The sequence below is a fragment of the Athene noctua genome, chromosome 2, assembly GCF_965140245.1.
Source record: "Athene noctua chromosome 2, bAthNoc1.hap1.1, whole genome shotgun sequence".
In the NCBI taxonomy this organism is placed as follows: domain Eukaryota; kingdom Metazoa; phylum Chordata; class Aves; order Strigiformes; family Strigidae; genus Athene; species Athene noctua.
The window spans coordinates 106,184,987-106,209,277 of record NC_134038.1 but is presented as its reverse complement, the minus strand read 5'-3'; the positions used below and the strand labels follow the sequence as shown (position 1 = coordinate 106,209,277).

General features: G+C 40.9%; 1 protein-coding gene across 7 annotated transcripts in view; it reads left to right on the top strand.

The window, feature by feature from the left end:
* The window catches only part of TNS3 (tensin 3), a 240,535-nt gene that overhangs the window by 202,603 nt on the left and 13,641 nt on the right, over positions 1-24,291 (top strand). For all 7 annotated transcript variants that reach the window (XM_074899804.1, XM_074899806.1, XM_074899803.1 and 4 more), the window contains 5 exons: positions 14,557-14,728; positions 17,077-17,720; positions 18,364-18,450; positions 21,027-21,158; positions 23,533-23,628. In XM_074899804.1, coding sequence (XP_074755905.1) covers positions 14,557-14,728; positions 17,077-17,720; positions 18,364-18,450; positions 21,027-21,158; positions 23,533-23,628 — 1,131 coding nt within the window. The remainder of the gene's footprint in view (positions 1-14,556; positions 14,729-17,076; positions 17,721-18,363; positions 18,451-21,026; positions 21,159-23,532; positions 23,629-24,291) is intronic.

The following is a 24,291-nucleotide window of genomic DNA, read 5'->3' as shown; positions in this document are numbered from 1 at the left end:
TGGAAGAAAGCAAATTTCTAATTAGTTCACTAGTATTCTCTATTTTAAAGCTATCAAGAGGGTTAAGCATACACATTCAAAATATGTTGCCGCTAAAAATTTGAAAGCAATTGAGTAATTCATTACAGGAAAGCTTTAAACGGTTGTGTAGAAAAGTGGTTTCCTATAGTCATCCTTTCAGAAAATCTGGTGCCCTGAGCCACTGAAGAACAATCTGAGGAGGAAATGTGCTGCCCGCTGCAGTGTTTCCACTCATCTTCCTGACCCGTAAATAAAACCGGCTCTGAACAATGATAGGGCGATGTTGAACACACCACAGTAGGGTTGCACGTGCTGTTTTGTGAAAGAAATGTTGGGAAGTGAGTCAAACTTTATTCAGAGCTCTGGATGCTAAATTTATCGGAGAGGCTTGAGCCAGTTTGGCATTATAGAGCAGCTGGGCTTTAGTCCGCATTCAAAAGTACTTCTCTGTCGGTTCAGTTTCGTGTCCTGCGTCGTCTCTGAAAGAAGCAAACCTGTGAGGTCTAATGAAGCTGTGGGGAAAGGGGGCATCTGCTTAAAAAAAAAAAAAAAAAAAAAACAAACACAAAAACCCCACCAAAACCAAAAAGCAAACACACACAGACAAAAAAGCCCTAAAACATACACAAAAGAAAAAAAAAACAAACAAACGCACGTTACGGCTTATGTGCTGGGAGTCGGAGAAGGGCGAGATGAGGTTTTAATCCCTGCGGTGCTGCGCGGAGGATGCGCGGGGCGCGGCGCTGCGCGTGCGGGTGGCGGCGAGAGCTGAGCGGGGGGGGGAGAGAGAGAAAAAGTCGAATTCAGCTGAGGAGGAGTCAGCAGAGCAGGGGTGCGCGGAGCGGGCAGTACGGCTGCAGGGCGAGCCCCGCGGCAGCCGGGGACACGTTTTCCGCCTGGATGGCGCCGAGCTGCGGCTGCAGCGAGAGCGGGAGCCTGCTCTCCCTTCGCCGCAGGCGCTGGAATCCTTTGGCTGTGAAGTTTTAACGCGCGGGGGAGAGCGGATGGTGTCGGAGCTGGCCGATGCGGGAAGGGGCTTTTCCCACGGCCGTGCGTGGCGGGGCCGGCGGCGGGCGGCATGCGGGGGGAGCGCGGGCTTCGCACCGCCCGTGCTGCGCGCGGCAGCTGCGGCCCTGACGGCTTCCACAGGTAGGTGCTCGGCTTCCCGCCCGCCCTCCCTTTTTGTCGTGCGCTTTCCTCAGCCTAGAAACTGTTTTTGTGGGGCCTGTGTTTCACCGGCCGCGCTCCCGGCACCGAGCGGCGGCGAAATGCGGTCTGGGCTCGGGGGGGGGGGGGTGGTGGGGTGTGTGGGGGTGCCTCTGTCTTCTGCGGGGCGAGGGGTGGGGGGAGGCGGGGGCTAGGGAAAGCGAACTGCAGCCTGCGGCGGCAGTGCGCGGGGGGGTGGGGGTGTCTTGGGGGGCAAAGAGCGTGCGTTGCGCCTCTGTGGTGGTCGCGAACAGTGAAGGAAAGAAGTAGGGGGAAGAATTAGGCCTTGCATAAGCATGTAGCAACATTTGGAGCCTGCAGAGAAATTGAGAAGTTTTGCAGACGAGGAGTTTTGTCAGTACAAGCGTTTTGGTTTGTTGTGTTTGGTTGGTTTGTTTTTTTTTTTTTTTTTTCTGTGATCGTTCACGGAGTGATAGAGGGCGCGAGGCAGGGTTCGTGAGTTTGTGAATTTCTTTTCTGCTGAAGATGACTTCTAATTTTTTGTGTGTGGTAGTGGGGTTTTTTTTGAAGGGGAAGAAACGAGGACTGCCTGGAACGTATATAATTGCTGACTAGTGCAAAAACTTTGTCTGGGCTGATTCTTTTTCCTCCCCCAAGGAGTTCCTAGTAATGTTACAGCAGCGTTAAATTTCCTTTCAAAAGCATGACAAATGAACAGACTCTAAACATAAGTCTTCCCCAAACGAGGAGTATCACATAGTTTTCCTGCTTTTTTGCTTAATGAGAAAAACAGCGTATTGTGCCACTAGCACTGGCAGAGTAGTTCTAATTCAGGCAGTACATGTAAAATATTCTTGCTGTCTTTCTCCAGATCTGAATTTTCTATCAAAATTTAATACCAGTCTTAGAGCAGCCAACTGTTGCACAGTACGATGTGCAGGATGTACCAGAATACTTTAAAGAACCTGATTATTATAGCCTTAATACAAACAACATTTCTTTTCAGTCAGTAGCGGCAGATGCATGTGTAAGGAGTGCAACCCTGAGAGTTACTGAGTGATGATTGTTAAGAGACAGACCAAGAAAACACCTAATAGCTTAACTTCTCAGCCCTGTTACATAATACTGAACCACACTGAAGATAAACTGAATAAGAGTTTGTTTTTACCTCTGTCAATTACACATTATTTGTGGTTCTGAAATGAAAATGGTTTAGGTGTACTACTTCAAAATGGAAAAGTAGCCCTTGCTTTTGGTATTCAGGCTGCAGTGGGCTCATCCATTTGGTACAGGGAAGCGACTCCAAAAGAGTGAACAGGTTGGAAAGGGTCATGATGAGGGAGAATTCTTCTGATACTGTAAGAGCGGGAACAAAGTGAGGCTTCTGGTAGAAGGTCCAAACATCAGTTTGCCTGCTTACATTCCTCCTGCTAGGTAAGTACTCTTCAGATATCAAAAGCTGCATACTCGGACTTCTCTGGTGCCTGCTGGCATCAGGGAACTTGACTGAGACATCAAAAGGGGAGTTCAAGTTCCCTCTTAGGCTCTTTTTCACCTTAGGAAGAGTAGATAGGATCTTACCACAAAATTGAAAATTCCACTGATGAGCGATGCTTTCCTTTTCTGATGCCTCCTTTCTAGGAATGCCAGAAAGTCAGCCCCAAGCTCAGTCCTTTCTTCGTTTACTCAGTATTTGCTCCAGTTCCCACCCCCACCCCCTTGTCCCCTTTACATTGGCTTTGCAATAGATCTGTCAGTAGACATGAGTTGCAGTTTTCAGTTCAGCACAGACAACCTGCATCTCCCACATCTCAAGCAATTTTAACAGCTAATGAACTTTGGAACACAGGGCAGACATTTTACTTTCTTTCCTTGAAAGGTGCTTGGTCCTTAAAGGTGTTCTGCCTGGAAAAGTATCACTATAAATTTTGAAGATACCAGTCTGCACACTTCTGATTCCTAGTGGGTTTTTCCCCTCTAAAAGTGTTGCTGTTTAATTTTAGAATTTGATGAAAATTGTCGTATTCAGCCATGTGAATATCTGAAATTCCATTATGAGATAAACCAAGATAAGAATTGGCTGCCCCTAAAGCCACTTAACAAATTTGCTGTGAAAACTTAGCACGAGCATGTTAATAATTATATTCTAATTGCTTTGTTGGATTTGTTTTCGTTCATCACTGAATGATCTGCTGTACTTAAAGGCAGAATAGTAGTGCTCTTGTTTATGCATTATGGACTGACAGTGTTTCTCTCTTAAAGAGTGTTTTAATAAATGTCACATTTTACGTTTGCATGTGACCCGGGTGGCTTGAGGAGATCCCTCTGCAGCTGATTTGCATTCCTAAGACAGTAAAGCTATGCTTAAAGTCAATAATAGAGCATCTGCAAGATCTTTTAAAATACATGAGAAGACATATGTAACTAATTGCTTTAGTCCCTGGGGATATGTCTTTTTTTTTTTTTTTTTTTCTGGCACTATTTGGCAAAGTAAAACAAATTAGTATAAGAAGGTCTTTCACAAAGGTGTGGTAAGATTTTTACTGTTTTGAAGATGCTGTATTGCAAAATATATTTAGCAAATACAAGTTATTTGTATTTTGGTATTTTTGAATGAATGCATGATACCAAGCATCTGTAAAACAGTGGAAGGGTCTGTCAATGGAATGGATATTTCCTCTGTAGAAAAGAAGCCAGATAGTAAGATCTTCGGGGCAGGGACTGTGGGTGGGGGAAAGTGGGGTCTGGTAAATCATGCTTTTGATACTTAGCCCTCTGCAGACAGGGGCAGAGGGTAAATGCAATTGATTCCTTGATCCTAGGGTTGCCTGGAGATAAGCTGACCCCTGGCACAGCTTCAGAGGCTACATTTGTTTGTTACTGGCAGGAGCCTCTGTGGGCTGTTATGGGAGCTAGAAGTTGCCGGAACTGAAGAATGTCCCAGTGTGCACCCACTCTTGTTACACATCTTGCCAGCAGGCCCAGATCTCCCATGGAGGTGGCAAAGTTCCAGCCTTGCTCACCCAGTGCTTGCTGGGGAGGGCTGCTGTGCCAGGGATGTTTCCTCAAGGGGCAACATGGATGATTTACAGCCCTCTTTAGGCATAAAGCAAAAATGGATTTTTTTTTTTTTTTTATTCTAAATACATTTGAAAGGTTCCCAAAACACAATGAACGCTTTCTAGATGCACACAATAAATAACTGCATGAAGTTAGAAGCCTTCAGTACTGCAGTATAGCTTACTTTTAATTACTAGCAGTTTGGTTTCTAACTATTGAATGTGTTATTTCTTCCACAAAATGTCTCTGAGAAATACTTGACTGCTTTTCCGAATTTGCTGTTTTATTTCCTGTGTTGTCAGCCATGACATTGTTGGGTTTTCTGTAAGAGCTAAACAGGTGATACTCCACTGAGATCCTTCTCAGTACTGTTTAATGAAGCAACTGAAACTGACCTTTCCAGTGAAGAGGTTAGTGTGTGGATGTTAGAGCCACCATCTTCATAGCTTCAGCCCAACCGTTTTGGTTACTTGCAGAGAGAGTTGATCCACTTAAACAGGTATTAGCATGAAAAAAACCTGTTATATTATACCTCTTTGTTATTGGTGGGTTTATGAAAAGTGGGAGAACTGCAGGTACCTCCATGATGTTACATCATTTTAGCTCGTGACATGTTCTCCTTCTGAAAGAATGTAGGCAATTTTGAAGAAGATTTTATTGATATGCATAAAAGTCAGCAGATATCCAGGATGACAGACAAACTGCCCCAGTTCCATCCTTTAAAAAAAAGACCCACAAAATCCCCAAAACTAAAAGCCCCTCTTTTTATCCCTTAATTTCAAGCCCTTTTTTTCTGTCAGTGTAACACCAGTGGTCTCCAAAATGGGGTGTGTGCACCCCAGGTGATAGACAGGATGATCCATCGTTCTGTGGGAATAATTCATAATTGAACAAATATACATATTTTGGAGGTGTGTGTTCAAAAATTTCTTATTGATGGGGTATGCAACTAAAAAAGTTTGGAAATTACTGTATTTCCTCTGTGTGAGGAAATTAGTGTTCCCGTAGAAAGAAGTGATGTTTGGAAAGTACCTCTGGGCAAATGTAGTCCTGCCTGTGACTCAGAACAGGACTGTCGAAAGTACTGGATCCTGCTTTGTCTGAGTCAGGAAAACCCCTCCTGATGGAGGTTCCACCACAACCCTGGTTAACCTCTTCCAGTGTTGAGCTGCCCATAGTGACAAAGCTCTTTTTGATTTCTAGTGAGAATTTGGCAAGAGCTTTTTTGTCTGTCACTACTGAGAGCTCTGGCTCTGTTGTCTCTTCTGGTAGAGAAGAGACCCTCTTCTAGTAGTTTTAGGCTGCTTTTAGATTTCCCACCTAGTTGCTTTTCTTCTCCAGACAGAACAATACTAGCTCCATCGTCCTGTCATTGTGCATTGTGTGAGCAAGGCCCCTGGTCATCTTGGTAGCCTTCTACTGGATTCCTTCCAGTTTCTCATGTTCCTGAACTGGTGGCCTAAGACTGAGTTTAGTATTCCAGGTGAAGCTTCCCCAGCATCAGATACAGAAGGATAATAACCAGCTTCCTGCGATCTGCTGTCTGTGATCCTCAGTATGCCTTGTTTGGGATGAGCATGAAGACTCACTTTTCAGCCTGATACCCACTGATACTTTTCAGCAGGGCTGCTGATGACCAGTTGGATCCCAGCGTGTATTGTTACAAGGTCTTGTTCTGCCCCAGGTACAGATTTTTTTTTTTTTTTTTTTCATGTTGAGCTTAAATAAGATACCTGTTGGTGCAGTCCTCAGGTTCACCAGGGTCCCAATACTTGTTATTGATACTGTTGAAGATGGGCTTAATATTACCCCTTTTCTAATTATCACTGTGGTTCAGTGAAGCAGAATCATTGGTGAGGACATTAACCCTTATTTGAAGGTCTCTGATTTTCTTAAGAAGATTAAAAAGGTGGATTTCCAAATTTCTTGTGAATTGATAATAGTTGTGGAAGGGGGAGTTAATCTGAGCAAAACAGGGTCTTTATACTCTAGTTGCTGTGCCTTTGTTTTTGCTGTCTAAGGTGAAATAAAAAGCAACAAACATGAAAAGATACAAACTGTGTTAGTATTTTCGGTTTATTTTTTCTAAATAAATTAGTTTTGAAAAGCAGGGGTTCTGTTACTACAGTCAGAGTCAGTAAAATAGCTGACCAATAGTACATAGTATATATAGCATAAAATACTATATACACACTATATGTACTGTTGGAGAACGGCTTGCAGAGAGCAAGGCCATGGGTCTCTGCAGAAGCTGATTGCAGCCATCTGAGGTAAACAAAGGAAAAAACCCAGGGTACAGTTACGCCAAACAACAGACTGGTATGTTAACAGAGAGAGAAACTGAGGTACACAATGGCCTTGATGGTAAAAACAACCTTGGGAAAGGAGGCAGGCCAGAAGAGGGAAGATGTTGTGAGATGCCACAGGGGGCTGGGATATTATAATGTAGCTTTTTACATGTATCCAATAGATTTGTGAGTAGTATGCATGATTATTGTAGAGTGCTTATATAAGGTGTGATTTCTTTCAATGAAGTTGAAGCTTGCTCTATCATTCATATTGAATCGGCTGCTTGCTTCCTCCGCCCGCCGCAATGTACTATATAGTTTTTAATATATACTATATAGTACAAAATCCAGTTTATTTATAAAATGTACTTGCAGAAGATGTTGCAGATTTTCATGCTTCCACAGAGCTCCATGGCAGTGGAGACTTAACATAGCTTGGTGACTACAGTGGGCCAAATGGCAAGGTGCTGATTCAGCATTTGGTTGCTGTAGGTTTTGGTGGGACATTGCCAGAACGAAAAGTGAGCTAACAATGACAATCATTATCTCAGTCTACAAATTGTTATTTGGAAAGTTTTTTAACTGATACCTGTTTTCTAAAATATAAACCCTCTGAATATTTCCTATCAGAAATGTGAAGAGTTAACTTTTTTATTGAGGACAATGAGCAGGAAGGTGTTTTGTGGCTGCCTGGGGTTGTCAGGGGGTTTGCTTTCAGTGTATATGGTTTAGGTCAGCTTACTTGTGTTTTAACCAAACCATAATACGGTAAATCAGCTGTTCTCGGAGCTCTCTGTTTGAAACACTTAAGAAATAATGGTGGAAGCTGGCTAGCAGCAACAGATTGGGATGATTTAGACCTGAATGAGAGGTGGAACAACTTGTGTTGGAAAGGATAGCATATTCTATGCAAAAGAGTTAAAAACGTTATTCCCTTACCTGGTAGCTGAGATTACAGAAGACAAGATCGTAAGCATCTTTATTGATTTCCACATATTCTATCGAAAGGAAGGAACAGCGGGACCAAACTTGATGACTTTCATGAAAGGGAATAATTTGGTTCATTGTATTTTTGTGAAAATGAAAGCAAAGTATAGGAATTATAAAAGGTCAAAGTCAATAGTTTGCAGACTGATTGAAAGCAAAAGAGAGTTTCACCATTATCTCAGTCTCTCTGACTAATTTTGACACCTCAGCATTTGGAACAGTAGGAAAGAGAGTGAAAGGGCTACCCCAGCAGAACCTTACAGTGCTATTGGACTTGGAAAGGTGTTAGCTGGTAAACTGGTTCAAGTGGCCATCTTGCTGTCTCCTTTCTCCATATGCAGTGTTTTTAATTCTGGCCTTCCCCATGAGCTCTGTAGAGGTTGCTAAGGAGCTCCTTAGCTTCACCGGTGCCAATTCTGTTGGCACTCTGTCAGCTGCTGGAGGGACTCTTTTTCCAGGGAGCCAAATCCTTTTGTCATGAATTCACTGTTTCCAGGGTTTCTGGCTTTACATAGTAGCATAAGCCTGTGCTACTCCATGCTCACACGGTGCAGTTGGAATTGTGCACTCCTTTTCACTTCATCCAGTCCAGTTAGCTGTCACTGTATGTTGTATGTCAGTACCTCTCTTCCACTGAAGCTCTCTTCCTTGCTCCAGATTTTTATTCAAAACTGATTTTTCGACTGATCTTTGCGTCAACATTTCCCTTGCTGAAATATTGGCAGGATGTCTTAGAAAAACTAAAATTGTGCCTACTCAGTATCATTAGCTCTATACTTTGCTCATTGGTGGTTTTGCTTTCACTGATTGTTTCCCTGATAAATCTTTCACTTTTTTTCCTTTTGTAGATTCTAAGGTTTGGAAAGAAACATATCTAAACAAACGCTTTCATAAAATGTGCTTAAGATCTTCATCTGGTACTTTTTGGCTTACTAGTATGTTTCAATCCATGGAGCCATCCAGTGTGTCTCTTGATAGGTTGTTCTGATGCTTAATACTAAAGGCTAGGGTTGTCTTTAATTCTTGCTCTCTACCTTTCCTTGTATGTGTGACATCTCAGCTCTTGAGTTGAGCATAAATCTTCTGCAAGACATTCAGGGGAATGGTGGAGTAACTTGCTTATTGAGTAATAAAATTTAATATTGGAAGAGGGAAGAGGCCATCTTTTGACCTTTGGTCTCCCGGATAAAATAAAATTGTATCAGCACAGACTGTTGTCATAGAAACTCTTACAGTCCCTAAATGTGGGAAGGAGAGATGAACAGCTCAGCACTGTGGTGGACTTTACGTTGGCTGTGAAGTAAACTCCAAATGGTCGTTGGAGCCAGGTGGATGCCAAGCTGCAAAGTGCCATGGAGTTTCTGGTGAATGCTGGGGAGTGCTGTGGGCTTTTTTCTGAGACATTTCAAAAGGGAGAAGATTTTGAGAATGCTTGTCTGACACGACAGGTCCAAAGTGAGTCCTGAGAGGATGAGAAATATCAAGTCTTTAGTGGAATGCAACCATCCAAAACCAAAAAAATACTTCTACTGTGTAGAGAAGATACCAAATGCTCTTTTGTGATATTCCTAGATGCCTTCAGTTCTGTTGTAGATGAGTTTGTCAGTAAATGTGTCTAAAGGAATGGGCTCATTAGCTGTTTGTGTGAACGAGAGGTGGGATTGGAGGGACCTCTGAATGAGAACGGTGACATGAGGAATGTTTTACAGCCACATCTGATGTGGCTTCTTGCAGGTCTTTTAGGCTGGATTTATTCATTGCTGAAGCCATCATAGTATGGATCAAGAAATAGATTGTGAAATTTGGAAGTGTTGCACAATGCTTTTTATCTTTCTGCTGCTTTTTAGGGCTGGCAGTGGCTCGGTTACTTTGGCTTACTTTAGAGCAGTATGCTTTTCTGTGTCCATTCAGCTTTTAGTCTGGCCTGAGATAGTCTGGGGGGTGGTCAGCTCAGGTTTTAGGGAGTGGAACAGTGATTCATAGTTCCTGAAAAGATGCAACTGAGGATCTTGACTGGAATTTTCAAGCTCATGCAATGCAGTTTAACTATCACCATCTCACTAAAAGGACTACAAAGGTGGGAATGTATGAGAAGCTTCTACAGTACAAGGTATGATAGTGGAATGACTGCTCCTTTCACTTCCTTGCCATTGTTGGGCCATTGTCTCCAAAGCTTTGAGGTGATTCGGCCCTTCAGCTGCTATCTACAAGAAAGAGGAAAGGGAACATTTTTACATATCTTTTTATCTGGATTATGGTGTGGGTTAAGCCACTCTGGGGTTTTTGGTGGATTTTTTTTTTTTTTTCCCCAGAGTTCCTTTAACAGATTTAGTGGATTAAAATCCAAATTAATCTAGAACATCTTCATAGCTGTGTAGTAGGCACATCCAGGAATTCCTGTTTACAACTGAAAGAAGCTTGCAACTTTTGTAGCTATTTGGCCTTTGCTGCCAGATGGGATAGTAGAAGAGTGAGCTGGATATTTTTCTGCCTTGCCTGTGAGCACAGCAGCATTCATTTTCTTCCTGAATTCACTTTTCAGTAGTGTATGATGCAGAGAGCTGAATTCCTATCTTAGGTGCTGCCTATAAAGTTGATGATCAGTGATAGTAAATGTAGATATGTAGGTCTGACCCAGGTGCATGAAGAGACATGTACATGAATGATCCTGGTTGTCATGTCACTTCTCTAAGTAGGGGAGCTGCAGATTGTCAGTTCTCACACATAAAATGGCATAGATTCAGTCGGGGCCTGCAGCAGGGAGCACTGATGCTTTGCAGCAAACATGCCAGGGGAGTTTGTAGCATGCATACAGAAATCCTGTAGAAGCTATGAGATTGCACTGAGTTAATGATTCTGTGAGATAAAGGGTTAACAGCTGACTGGCGAGTGTGGATTCTGCATCAGACAATAGAGAGGACATAGCTGAAATATTCAGCAAGCTTGGTTTTAATTGTAATATAAACAAAGCTGCTTTCATGGGAAGTGCCTTTCAATTACACTTGTTTCTAGCATGGGAAGAGCTGTACAGAGTTTACGTTCTTTCTGCAGATTATATGCCTGGCTGCTAGTGTATTTTTTCACTTCTAGTTTAGTATTTTACACCTTTGAAAATTCGGTATGAAAAGAAATGCTGCATCTGCGAGTGTTACAGAGGTCCTTCCCTTGTGCAGTGTTCAGTGCTCTAAAGGTAATAGCAACAGGCCAAGACTGAAACAAGGAAGTATCAAGTCTTGGTCCATTTCTTCAAGCAAGTGCTGTTATTGGTGGGAGAATGAGGACTTTGCCGTGTAAATGCTTTAGATTAACTCATGCACATAGCTGAGATTGCAGTAGAGTGGGAGAAGATGTTAAGCTATTTCAGGAGTGCCACTCCCCTTCTTGCCCCTAGGTTCTTGGTAACTGGAGTCCAGTGACTCCTCTGTATATATACTCTTATATCAGGGGAACAGACACAGAGGCATGAAAGCAAACAAGCATATGGAGTTAAGCTTGTGATTATAATTCCCATGTCTGCAGGGAATGCATTCACCTCTCCCACACAGTAGCAGAGTCATCTCAACCTGCAGTATAATTGGGAAGCATCTGCAGATTCATGTGCAGAGATTAGATGTTTGTAGCACTTAGGATATTTTGTCTTACAGATGATGCTCTTGGTAAATTCGGTCTAGTGGAAGTTGTGTTTCTGGAGAGGCTCTAGTAGTCTTCAGACATGCAACATTAGTTTGACCAACCCACCTTCAACTAATCGGCTTTTTCTCAGATAATTGTTAGGGCAAAATAATACTACTTTGTTATATATTAAAATCATTGCTCAGGACTTAACAACAGCCTTTATAATACTTGAGTAAACAGTCAATCTTTGTAAACAAGCACCACTAATTTCAGTTGTAATACAGCCTAAATCATGGGTTTATGCAGCCAGCTTTTTGTGACTGCACCAGTATGAGAATGACTAACAGATCTGATCTATTAGATAGATACAGGTTCAGATTTCTTTAGCTCTTACACACCATGCACATTTCTGCAGTATTTCCTTAAAGTTCACTTCTATGACTGTGTGGATATAGTTAAAGTAATGGGTATATTTAAAAGACAGTGTTACAGTTTTCTAATGTTTCCCTAGTCTAATTAAATGTTTGCTCTGTACAGTATGTGTGCTATGTGAGGAATTCGAATAGTTTTCAGTCAGGGCACTGATTTGCTGATTTTCTTATCTCAGGCATTTCTTTTAAATACCTTGCACCCTCCTCATTCAAATAATAGCAGAGCCAGGCTCTGCCATGAATTTGAAGGGTAAAGAAGATTTATTTAGACTTCTTTCAGTGGCGCTCACAGAAATAGTGAGAACCTTTGTCATTTTTACATTAGAAAGATTTCCTCATGGAAATATGCATTAATACAATCTTAACTCTTTGTAGGACTAGAATTGTTCTGTAGCTTTCTTGTGTATGTTTTCCTCCCTCAATCTTTTGAAGTGTATCTGCTCAAGAAACAGTAATTAAGAGATTATTTCATCTGTGATTGCTTTATTGGGTTCCAGTCCTGCAAGTGTTGAGATCAGTGGAACTATTTAGGTGCATGAAGCTATTCAGATGCACAGGTATTTGTAGTATCTTAGTGCACGGCCTTTTCTTTGATGGAAAATAGTGCTGTTTAACCTGGTCTTATGTGCATAGGTGTTAGATTGCTTTAGACTATACCAGAATAATTAAATGTAATCCTCATTAGAGCTTGACTGGTTATTAAAATGTACTTGTAAAGAAGGGGATTAAACTGTTCTGTATAAAGCTTTTCAGTAATGGCATCCACATTATTCCTCATCCAAATACATCATTTTCAACTATAAACCATAGTATTTATGTCCAGTATAATTAAGTTTAACATTCAGACTTGAATTAATTTAGAAACCAATTAATCCAATGCTATTTGCAAGCTATTAGAAAAGTTCAGTTGCTTTACTTTTTTTGTCTGTGTGGTGTAAACAAAGTCACACCTGAAATCTGTAGTTGCTGGTAACTAAATCTTGTGCTGCTCTGTGCTGCTCAAATGCCTTTCAACCTCAGTACTTTCCTTTTCTCTTCATGTGATCAGAAGAGTGAGAGAAGACTGGCTCCTTCATCATCATTCCCTCCCAGGAGGTTTTTATACACAGTGGTTATATACCACTGAGCCTTCTCCTCTCCCAGGCTAAACAGTCCCAGCTCTCTCAGCCCCTGCTTCTATGAAAGATGCTTCAGTCCCAGTGATGCTCCAGGCATCTTTGTGGCCTTGGCACTGGACTTGCTCGAGAAAGTCCGTGTCTCTCATGCTGGGGAGCCTGGAAATGGGCACAGAACTCCTGATGTGGTCTCACTAGTGCTAAGCAGAGAGGCAGGATCACCTCCCTTGAGCTGCTGGCAACACCCTTCCTGATGCAGCCCAGGGGTACTGTTGACTGCCTTTGCCATGAGGTTGCATTCCTTGCTTGTGGTTAGCTTGCTGTCCACCAGGACCCCTGGGTCGTTCTCTTCAGAGCTGTCTTCCAGCCAGTTGACCCCCAGCATGTACTGGTGCCTGGGATTATTCCCTCTCAGGTGCAGGAATTTGCATTTCCCCTTGTTGAACTCCTTGAGATTCCTCTTGGCCCTTTTCTCCAACTTCTAAATGGCAGCAAAACCATCTGTTTTATCAATCACTCTTCACAATTTTCTGTTGTCTGCAAACTGACTGATGAAATTTTATCCCATCATCCAGGTTGTTAATGAAAATGTTGAACAGTACTGGCCCCAGTATCAGCCCATGGGGTATAATGCTAGTGACTTGCTTCCTAGTGGACTTGGTCCAGCTGATCATAAGCCTCAGGCCCAGGCATTCAGCCAGTTTTCAATCCACTCCACTGTCCACTTAATCTAACCCATTCTTTGTCAGCTTGTTTATGAGGATGTTACGGGAGAACATGATAAAAGCCTTACCAAAGTCAAGATAAGCAACGTCCACTGCTCTTCTTTTAGCCACTAAGCTTCAGTTCACTGAAGAAGGCTGTCAGGGTGGATAAGCATGATTTCCCCTTCATAAATCCATGCTGACAACTCTCAGTCATCTTCTTTTCCTTTGTGTGTTTGGAAATGGTTTCCAGGGTTAGTTGCTCCATCAGCTTCCCAATCACTATCCCAGAGACTTCACCTTTCCATCACCTAACCCAGAGGTTAGGCCAGCAAAACTGCAGTTCACCAGATCATCCTTCATGTCCTTCTTGAAGACAGAAGTAACACTTGTTCCCTTCCAGTCTTCAATCTCTCCCAATCGTTGTTACCTTTTAGAGGTTATAGAGAGGGGGCCTTGCAGTGGTATCAGCCAGCTTGCTCAGATCTTGTGGGTACCAACCTGTCAGACTCCAGAGAACTTACAGTTTGTTTAACTGCTCTTTTGCTTGGTTCTCCTCCACCAAGGGCAAGTCCTTCTTAATCAAGATTTTTCCTGTGGTCTCAGGGGTTTGAGATTCCCCAAGACCTGTTTAACTGGTAAAGACTGAGTTGAAGAAGGTTTTGAGTCCCTCGGCATTTTCTGTGTCATTTTCCACCAAGTCCCCTGCCCCATTCAGCAGTGTGCTGAATGGGCAGGCTGAATTATTCCTCCAGTTTTCTATCACTTTGGTGTTAAAGTGCACACTGATGGTGTGCATAGTCAAATAGGACACTTGACTAGACATATCTGATTAACACTATGGACTGTGGAATGCAAAACAACATGGAACAGACAGGTCTGTTCTCATCTTTAGGGCTAGAGAGTGTACCCTGCAGAGCTGATCAAACAGTCTGAGTCATGCAATTCTGTAATCTTTATTCCCTCTGCCATTTGTTCTGCTGGATGTTTTCAGCAGTCAGTGTAATGTTGTGAAATAAAATGTTACTGCTCAAACAAATAAAAACTCTTCTTTATAGTCCTATTAAGAGAAAAACAAATTGGTTTATAAACAATTCTTTCAGTACAAGGTCCGTAAAAATGTGAGTTGTTTTTTAACTTGCCTTTTGCTTTGTTTCCTTTGCTGCAGAATCTCAAAGTTACACGGAAGCCATTAACCACTCCATGGTGATGTCTGACAGCACGGTGGGCACTAACCCTGCTTTGCTGAGGCCCAACATGCAGACGGATCCCTCCTTTCAGCGCTGTTTTGCATCTTCATGTACTGTTTCAAGTAACAGTCCTATCCCAGCGGGAGAAAGGTAGGAAAAGATTCTCCTACCTTATTCAGTTCTCATAACTGTAGTTTCTAGCCAAGATGTATGTTTGCATTTTCAATTTGTCAGAGGGCTTTTGAGTTTGGTTGTGACTAACTGATGTTGTCCACCAGCTGGCATTTATCACATACAGAGATGTTATTTATACATCAGGGACACAATTAGCTTTGAAGATAAATAGGAATACAAAAATAAATAGGAATTATAGCTCAGTTACTTTATTATGTGCTAGCACAAGCTCATACATACTTTCCTGTGCTCTTAACCAGCTTCTCTAGTGTTTTACTGAAAAGCATTTAATGAAATTTCACATTGGAATAAGTTGCATATGACAGAGAGGGAGCAGTCTTCTCACTGCAGTACATGCATTTCTAGTCAGTAAAATATCAGAGGATTTGGTTTTGGTAGTGAATAGCTGACTCCCTTTCAGCTGCTCACCAGGCTGAGAGATTTTGTTATTTCATATTTGTACTGTGGTAAACATGTAGGGCTCTGGACCAGAGCTTGAATAGTATGAATATACAAAATAGCCCCTGTCCCAAGGATCTTACAGCATAAGAAGAGAAATAGCAGGAAACTGCAAACAGGGAGTCCCAGGTTACTGTTAGAAGGTTCAGAAGACCATGACCAAGACCATGACAATGAATGGTCAGTCATCAGCTGTGTCCTGTATTTACTTAATAGATGAGCTGTTACAGTTACAGCTCATTAGGTTTCCTTCTTTATCACACTGCAACGACATTCCTTTGTAGCTAATTATCCTATTCTTGTTCTTGGATAATTGGCTTCTTTTTCACAGTAACTATTTGGAATGCTGTTGATTGGTGTGTCAGACTCTCAGTCAGGACTTCAACTATGTTGATACCTATTTATCTTTTATTTATCTCCCCATCTAATTGATTTCATTTTCAGTCATTGGACTATGAATGTTTCAGTTTGTGCTTATGAATGTGAATTGTAAGACTGAACAAAGTATGTTAGTGTTTTCTAAGGAGGGGTCAATGTAACATTTCATTATAAGTGGATATGAATTGAAAGCTCATGAGGAAATGCAGTCATTATCAAGCTTACATTTCTACTTCAAACTTTATCTAGAAAATTTTGTTCCCTTCTTTATAAATATTTTTCCTGTTGTTTTTCATTTCATCCAGCAAATAGCTACAGCTGTTTTGTTTTGTTTGTTTTTTTCTTGCAATGATGTCTTCTCTTTGCTTCCCTTCCATTTCTTTATGGCTCTTCTACTTTGATTTGTTCAAATCTACTGATAACCTTTCCACAGTTCCCTTTTAATTAAAAATTCTTTGGTTTTTTATTTATCTTATGTCAGCTCTTTTCCCTTTGCATCTCATAATGAGTTTGTTCTCTCTACATTTGGTAGTGCCAGTAATGTTTTCCAGGTACAGTCTAAGAGCATTTAACTTCTAGGAGCAAGGAGCCTATTTAAACTTTTATCAGATGGTTTCATCAGAAGCTTAGTTTGTCTTGTCTAGAAGGATGTTTGTTATTCTTTACTTGAGCAGGTGGAATTGCTAGCCAGTAGAAAAATCTGATGATTACTGTTGAAATATTTAGTTCTATCAAGTCAAAATTACTCCATCATCAAATAAATTAACCAGTGGACCTGCCTTCCTTTTTTAATGTAAATTGTATTAGAGGGGACCTGGTCTAAGAGTTGGGTTTTGTGAACTGTGTTCTTACCATAGTTATTCATTTATTCTGTGATGGTGCACAGCTACCTCCTTAGCCCATTTCTTTTTTTTTTTTTTTTTTTAATGAACCTAAGAGACTGTGTGTAAGAACTGCTGTGTCAGTGTCAGTTTTCTTCCATAAACCTCTGCCTTTGATGGCAGCTTTGGCTTAAGAAATTGTTGCGTCCTACTGCTCTTTTCTAGGTAGCACTTCAGCTCACTGTGTTAAGAGATTTCCAGGACCACTGTATGTGAAACAGTGCTGTGAACAACATCACTGAATTGATTCATAATAAAAGTAACCCTCTAGGACAGGGGGAGGAAGGAGTGTTTTTAATTGTGATTAATTTGATGGCCTGGTTCACAGCGCAGACTCATAAACTGTCCTGTCAGCATGGCTAGGTGAAGGGTGAGATGAAGCAGAAAGTAATGACCAACACTGAAGAAATGAGTGATGGAGGTGGGGCTGGAATAACTTGATCCAGCTGCATCACCAGGTCCAGCATATTATCAAAGAGCAACCTCAGGTATTGTCCTGGGTGAGGCAGTTTGTTGCTTTCTTGATCGCTGCAGTACGGGTTGTACAGTGACATTTTAAGGGAATTACTTGGCTGTTGTTTTATTTTTGTGTTCAATTTTTGGCAGCTCTTCTGCAACAGAACATCCTTGGCTTGAAAGCAGCCCTAAAGCTTCCCCGTCGCTCCAGCTTTCAATGGGAAACAGCAGAACACCAGGAGGTTACCTTCTGCCCTCGGAGTTTTCAAATGCCGTGCAAGATGTCTCTCTCTTGTCTCATTTCCAAACTCCAGGACTGCAAGTCGTCACCCTGAGCAGCCTGGAGAATTCACCAGCAGAGCCACAGCAAGAACCTGCTGTCAGCAGCAGTGCCCGGGCCTACCTGAGCTACAGCGGGGGCAACAGGGGCTGTAGCTCCCTTCGAGAGGAGAAACAAGCTACTTTCATAACCAATACTAGCATCTCTCCTAAAACAGTGAGCTCATCAGTGGCAAGCGCCGAGGACAATGGCTTTTTGACACAAAACTTTCTTACAGTGGCCTCTGGACACAATAGCCAGAACAGTGTGGTTCAGCAGCACCATGGAGGGAATCTACATGCTCAACCGCCTCTTCCAGAGAAAAAGAGGTCCTCTGAAGGAGACCGTTCCTTTGCCTCGGTGTCACCTTCTTCAAGTGGCTTCTCTAGCCCCCACAGTGGAAGCACAATCAGCATCCCTTTCCCAAATGTCCTCCCAGATTTCTCAAAAATGTTAAGCACTTCCCCAGTGCCAGGTAGGTTCTACATCAGAGAAATGCAAAATACACTAGATTTTATATGAGTTTATAAAAAGCATTTGGGGGATTTTAAAAGTGGAGAGGGGAAAAAAAAAAGCGGTGGAATGAAAACAGCACAGAGGACTTGGATGTTTGCAGTAAGTGGCACCGCTTCACTGGTTTTGGATATATTATTCAGAGAACAAGGCTGTAGAATTCTTCCTGTGCTTCCCTAGATGTCAGCCAAGGGCAGCCTACCTTTTGAACTGCCAAACCACAAGAAGGCGGTGTGGACTCCAACTTCTTTTATTAAGGGCTGGCTTCTCACTGCAGCTTTCTAGGCTTGTGTCAACAATAGTTGAAAATGTAGATGTGTGTTAACTGGACCCCACTGAGAAGCTTTGTATTTAATACAGCTTTATAAATGTAAAAGTTTTTCATATTCTATGGGGTTTGCAAAATGAAACTTCAGGAATGCTTTCATAATCTTAGGGTATGATATTATATTTGATGGTTCTAAAACAGTTCAGAGTTTCTCTAAATTCTCCTTCTAAGCATGAAGTTTTTGAATAATTAAGGTGATTGGAAATTGGAAAGAAAAGTAGAAAAATGCTTTTGTGTTTAAAAAATCTCTTGACCTTTTTTCCCTTTTATTTCACAGAAAACACAACTGATAAACATGTGACTGTAAAATTTGTCCAGGACACATCGAAGTTCTGGTATAAACCAGATATTTCAAGAGAACAAGGTATATTAACTGATAAATGTTCTGGCATATCCATTCACAGAAAGACTAGCTGGTGAATTCTCCTTAAATATTTTTGATGCATAGCTGATATATGAAAGAAATACCAGAAATACAGAATGTAGAAGGGCCACAGACATCATCGCTTTATTTCTTTTGTCCAAGGGCTGAATTTGAGAGTGGAAGGCAGTCAAGTAATCCTTAAAAAATACTTAGTTGATCACACAAATTGTTTGCCTAACTGACAACTACTAAGTAATTTAAATCTGCCTGTGGTAGCTGCTGCAAATGTACTTTACTGAAAAGCTCCAGGTTTTGGAATGACAGATATGTATGATGCAATACCAAACAACTGCTGCTCTCAGAAACCCTTTGAGTACAAGTGTGCTGCTCTGGCATGATCTTGGCTATGTGTGTTTCCCTGCACAGATAATAGGTTGAGAGATGCTGAATATCAGAGAACAGTTCATTAGCTAGAAGTCATCATAAAAACATCCTCATCTACCAGTCGTTCTGTAGCCTGAATTTCATTGTCCCCTGCAAGTGTCGTACATTATTTCTTAAAGGTTACTAAATAACACTCCCATGGAGCAACATCTTTATGATGTACAGTACAGATATGGTACATCTATATATAGATGTATTATTAAATGAGATGGAGAAAACTTTTAGCATGTGTGAAAATGTATACATCTGCACTTAGAGCTTGTCCCTGCACAGTGCGTAAATAAAGCATGCTGGGTGCTTTGCAAATGCAATTGGTCTGATGGTCCTTGTGTCTGTATTGTAATATTCAGCTATACTGAATTATATTTAATGAGTTATGGCAGGATTTTAAACTGGGATTCTTAAAATGTGGTTGTCAAAATGGAAAAATGACAAATTAGTTCTGCATTGGGAAGGAAGTTCACACTAAACCAAAATAGCCTTCAGCTACTGGCAAATGATGAATCACTGTGTCTGTCTAGTTCATAGTTTCTCAGTGGTGAGGATGCCTTTTATAGTGTAGTGGTAAATGCAAACCCACGGGAATAAAGATCATAGAAAAAAGATCATTAATTCATCTTTGTATGATGTCTTACTGGTCCATTCACTCCAGTCCCCTTGCCCACTCCCCTCCCATAATGAGAACTTAGTCTTTCAATGTACAAAAAAAATTTCCTGATTTGATGTGCATCCAGAGAGGGGAGTAGATTATAAAAGAAATGTAAACCCAGCTGCTTGAACAAATAAAATTATTCCCAACCTTTTAGTATGCCTCTTTTCACCCTACCAAGTAAAATTCCTTTTAAAAAGTGATCTGAGGTAGTGTTGTTGAGGAGGGGGAGCACTTGTTCTTTTTCCTGTCCTTAATGGACTGTTCCTGTGACAAATGATTACTGTCACCCTGTGGATTTAGAAGTGTTACATGAATACTGCTGAATTGCAGGTTTTTATATATTCATCCTCTTCCTTTCAACATGTGACAGTTTATTGTGAAAGTAGATGCTTCATCATCTGACAGATGAATAGAACAGAATATATACACATTTGCTTTACTCACTTAAAACAGGAGAGACAATTATGTCTACATTTTCCTGATTTTCTGTTACTATTCTTCTTTTCATGGAAAAAAAAAAAAAAGTGTGTGTTTATGATGTAATCGTTGCTCAGGCCTTGCAAAATATGGCTTCATGCCCCATATGCATAATTTCCATGTTCTGTGTATATAGACCGTTAAGGACTCCAGGGTCAAATTTGGGCTTTTTTCCAGAGTTTCTTTGAAGGCTTGCCGATTGTTAGAAATACTGGAAACAAACACAAGTACTTGCAAAAATTTTAAGGAGGAAGAATAAAAAGCAAAGTACTAAGGGTTTCTTAAGATCAATCATTAGATGAACCTTTTTGTATTTTTTCAAAATGAGTTTTAAGGTTTTTGGCTACTAGATTGCAAAGTCTTCCATAGACTCATGCAAAGCAAGAAGCAGTTTTCCTGCAAATGGTTCCTTCTGGGGAGGGATTTGTATCACACTTCCAGAAGAAATCACAGAATATAGATGTAAAATATTTCAGTGCTTGGACAGTCAAAGAGCAAATACTTAACATCTCTTCCCTTTCTTTAAAACTGGTAAGGGAGTGAGACTGCTTGCAGGGACAGAAATGTGGTGATGGATGAAAACGGATCTGCCCTGCCTGTTGAAGCTGCGTAGGAAAAGAAAAACGGTGCTGACTAGTCAGCCTGGGAATTACAGAGAGCTGTGCTCTCTGCCATGCTTCTATCAAGTTGAGAAAATGTAAGCAGGAATCAACTTGCTTTTGCATTGGTTGTAGAAATCCTGATGGGACCTGCATGTCCTTCTCAATTTAAAAATCAGTTGGGATCTGTACCTGAAATAAGTGTCTGTATGGTTTGCACAAGATGTTTTCCACTCAGATCCCTCAAATATGCATGACTGTATTCTGTTTTACAGCAATGGAGATGGAGAAAAGGATCTTATTTCCTTTAGTCTCCTCTTAATTATAGATCTGCACTTCTGTACTTCTTGAGGGTGTGCATTGTTCTGGAACTGCTTTTCTCTTTTTCCTGGAATCCTTTGCAGCCATTGCTGTTCTCAAGGACAAGGAACCTGGGTCATTCATTGTTCGAGACAGTCATTCCTTCCGGGGAGCCTATGGGCTAGCAATGAAAGTTGCTACACCACCTCCTTCTGTGCTGCAGTTAAACAAGAAAGGTACTGTATGCCTTCTATCTTTTATTTAACAAGCCATGCTTAGTAGGAAGTCCTTATTACTCGGTAATAACCTGGAGGAATCTCCCCTCTTCTAGTAAGTGCAACTTGAATTACAGGCTCCATTTGGTACCTTGTTAAATGAGACTGGTTAAGATGTCTGTTGTGCTTTACAGTTTCACCATGGCTTGTAAGTGTATGTTCATTGTGGCTCTGCATGTATTGTACATTATCAACCTACTAGAAGACCTAATGCCATCTCAGTAATGGGTCGTCCCTAGCAATCAGAAATCTTCATTTGATCCACATTCTACCATGTAAAGCTTTCACTTGACTGGAAGGTTGAATATTGTTAACCCCAAGGTTTTGTTTTGAAACAGTTCTACATTAGATACAAATCTCAGGAGGTTCCCTGAGGAAAGATTATAGTTGTTTAAAAGAAGTGATGAAATAAACTTGCTCTCTCAGCTCCAGTGCCTCCATGTATAACTTGTGCCTGATAGTTCTGAAAGATGAAATGAGAAGAACATATCAAAAGCATTAATCAGTGTATGGAAACTCAGCAGCCTTATTATCTGTAGTGTTCTTGGCTCAATTTGTGTTACTGTAAGGATAGTGGGATGATTTTCATTGCTGCTATCTTCATTTTACAAGGCTTATTATGTTTCATTAGTACATGCTGCCTAGTGATGTAGCAACCGAGATCACCAGTGATTCTTAGTGTCTATGGAAGTGTGGTTTTGTCTGGGGTTTGTTGGTTGGTTAGCTGTTGATGGTGGATTTTTTAAGTTTTCCTGCTTGCTCTGGAACAAGGTGAGCAGCACACCTCTATTACAATTTTAAATTCTGTACACTTAATCTAGTATCTTGAGACAATTTCTAATAAAATTTTGCTGTATGATCCTTCTTTTTATTGCCAAGAAACATCAGCAGAACCACTTCAATGTCATATTTAACAAAGACACCAGGTGTACACTAGGATGGTGATGGCAACATCATGAAAGCAAATGGAGGGTGGCTGTAGGTGTTCTTAGTAACCTTTTTCTTTCATCAAACCAGTGAAGTCCAGGGAGACATGAAAGTTCAAACTGTAGTAGCCTTTAAGAGCCCGTTTATGTGGTGGTACCACAGGCAGGTAGTAGTAAGAGAAAATTTTAGTTGAAACGCTAGCATTCTTCCACTTCTCACTCTGTGATATTTAGCTTTTTCAGTTCCCACTGTTTCATCCCAGAAGGCCCACATTTGTTCAGTTTCCTGCAGGGTGTCTTGTTCCAGGCTTCCCCTTCCCACATACCCTTGGAGTAATTTATTTTTAATACTGTGAGACCATAACAGCAGACAGTAAGCTATTTGAAAATGTAATCTTTGAGTATTTGCTTGCATAGAAGTTTCTGCTGTCCAGATTAATGTGTTCATCTGTATTAGCCTGAAAGTCCACCCTTGATGTCATGTGTTTCCTGGACTGTGGCTTATAGATCAGAGTCAAAGGGAGCATTTGTGTTTGTGGCTCTTTTGTTAAGGTTTGAATGGTTGGATAGCTTTGTCCCATTGCTATGAAATAACCCTTTAATTTCTTGGAGAGATACTCAGTTTGTAGTCAGGTGTGAAGTACTGTGAACCAGTCTTTCAAGAAATAATGAAGTTGTCTTAATTATATGTGTGCATATATATGTATGTGTTTAAAAGACTGCTAAATCTCAAGGGAATTTTTATATGCCTCTTGGACTTTGAATTTCCTCATTACGTCTAACTTAACAGTTTTGATTTGTCCTAGATTCCTGAGAGATAAAAGCTCTTTAAAAATGTAGTTCTTTAAAAATGTAGTTTCATGTAGTTTTCAGGAGCAAAGACAGGATGAAACTGCAAACATTTTAAAACTTAAAAATTAACTGAGAGATTTGGCATTGTTACCTTTGTATATCTAAATCTTCTGTTAATCTGGAAAAGTTCTGTGAGCAGAACTGTCACTGGAAATCTGAATATTTTATCATATTTGTACCCCCTTGTCCCATTGGATACAAGTTCTTCTAATAAGCACGTGCATCAGAATTTCTAACTGTTCCATTTTCCAACTTCCTGTTCCTGTCTGTAGTTGGGCCCATGATTGGATATTTGGATGTCAGTCACTTGTGATTATAAAACCTTTTCCTTGTTGTTGTCTAAAGTGAAATATTTGCTTGCTTGTTTTTTGCAAAATGGCCTTTTTACTAGAGCTTGTAACCTTGCAGCAGAGCAGGTCTAATGTGTTCTTTGCATGCTGCATATAAAACATTTGGTGGTAATGTGGAAAACTGCTTCATAAAGACCTGCTAATTTGTAATACTGTTGTCTGTTCATTGCTTCTCTTCATGAGCTTGCTTTTTCTTTTTCAACACAGTTGGAGATTTGTCAAATGAACTTGTAAGGCATTTTCTGATTGAATGCACTCACAAGGGGGTGCGCTTGAAAGGATGCCCAAATGAACCATATTTTGGTAAGTACTGTGCATCACAGGGACACAGAAAATGGAAACAGTTAGCATTTGCCAGAGCTGTTTTATAGACTTGGATGGACTGCAAATGAGAGAATACTTTGCTCAAGTTCTGATGATTTCTGTAGGAACCCATTCTGAGGTTATAGGAGCCTTGTACACATTTACCTTAAGTATACCTGCAGGGCATTCTAGCACAGATGCATGTGACCAACCTTAGTGATCAGACCACTACCACTGCAGACAGCTGAGCTAGATGGCTGTTATGTTATGGGTCTTACTGATTCAGGACCTTTGCCTTATTTTGTCCTGTGCTATATTTATACTATATACTAGCTGGCTAAAATGACACAAGGATAGGACATTCACAAAGTACGTTATGCTGTGTCAGCCCTACTAATGTCATATGATGAAAGTGCGTTACCTGTTAGGGCAAACAGCCAAACACCTACCTAGATGCTCACTCATTTGCCCTCCTCCGTGGGGCAGAAGAAGAAAATAGGATGAGAAAGCTCATGGGTCGAGTTAAAGAGAGGGAGGTTGCTAACCACTTATGCCATGGACAAAAGAGACTCAACTTGGGGAAAATTTAAATTTTTTTTTTGCCAATTAAAATTGATGTTCAGATAGCGAGAAACAATGACATTAAGATAACATTTTCCCTTC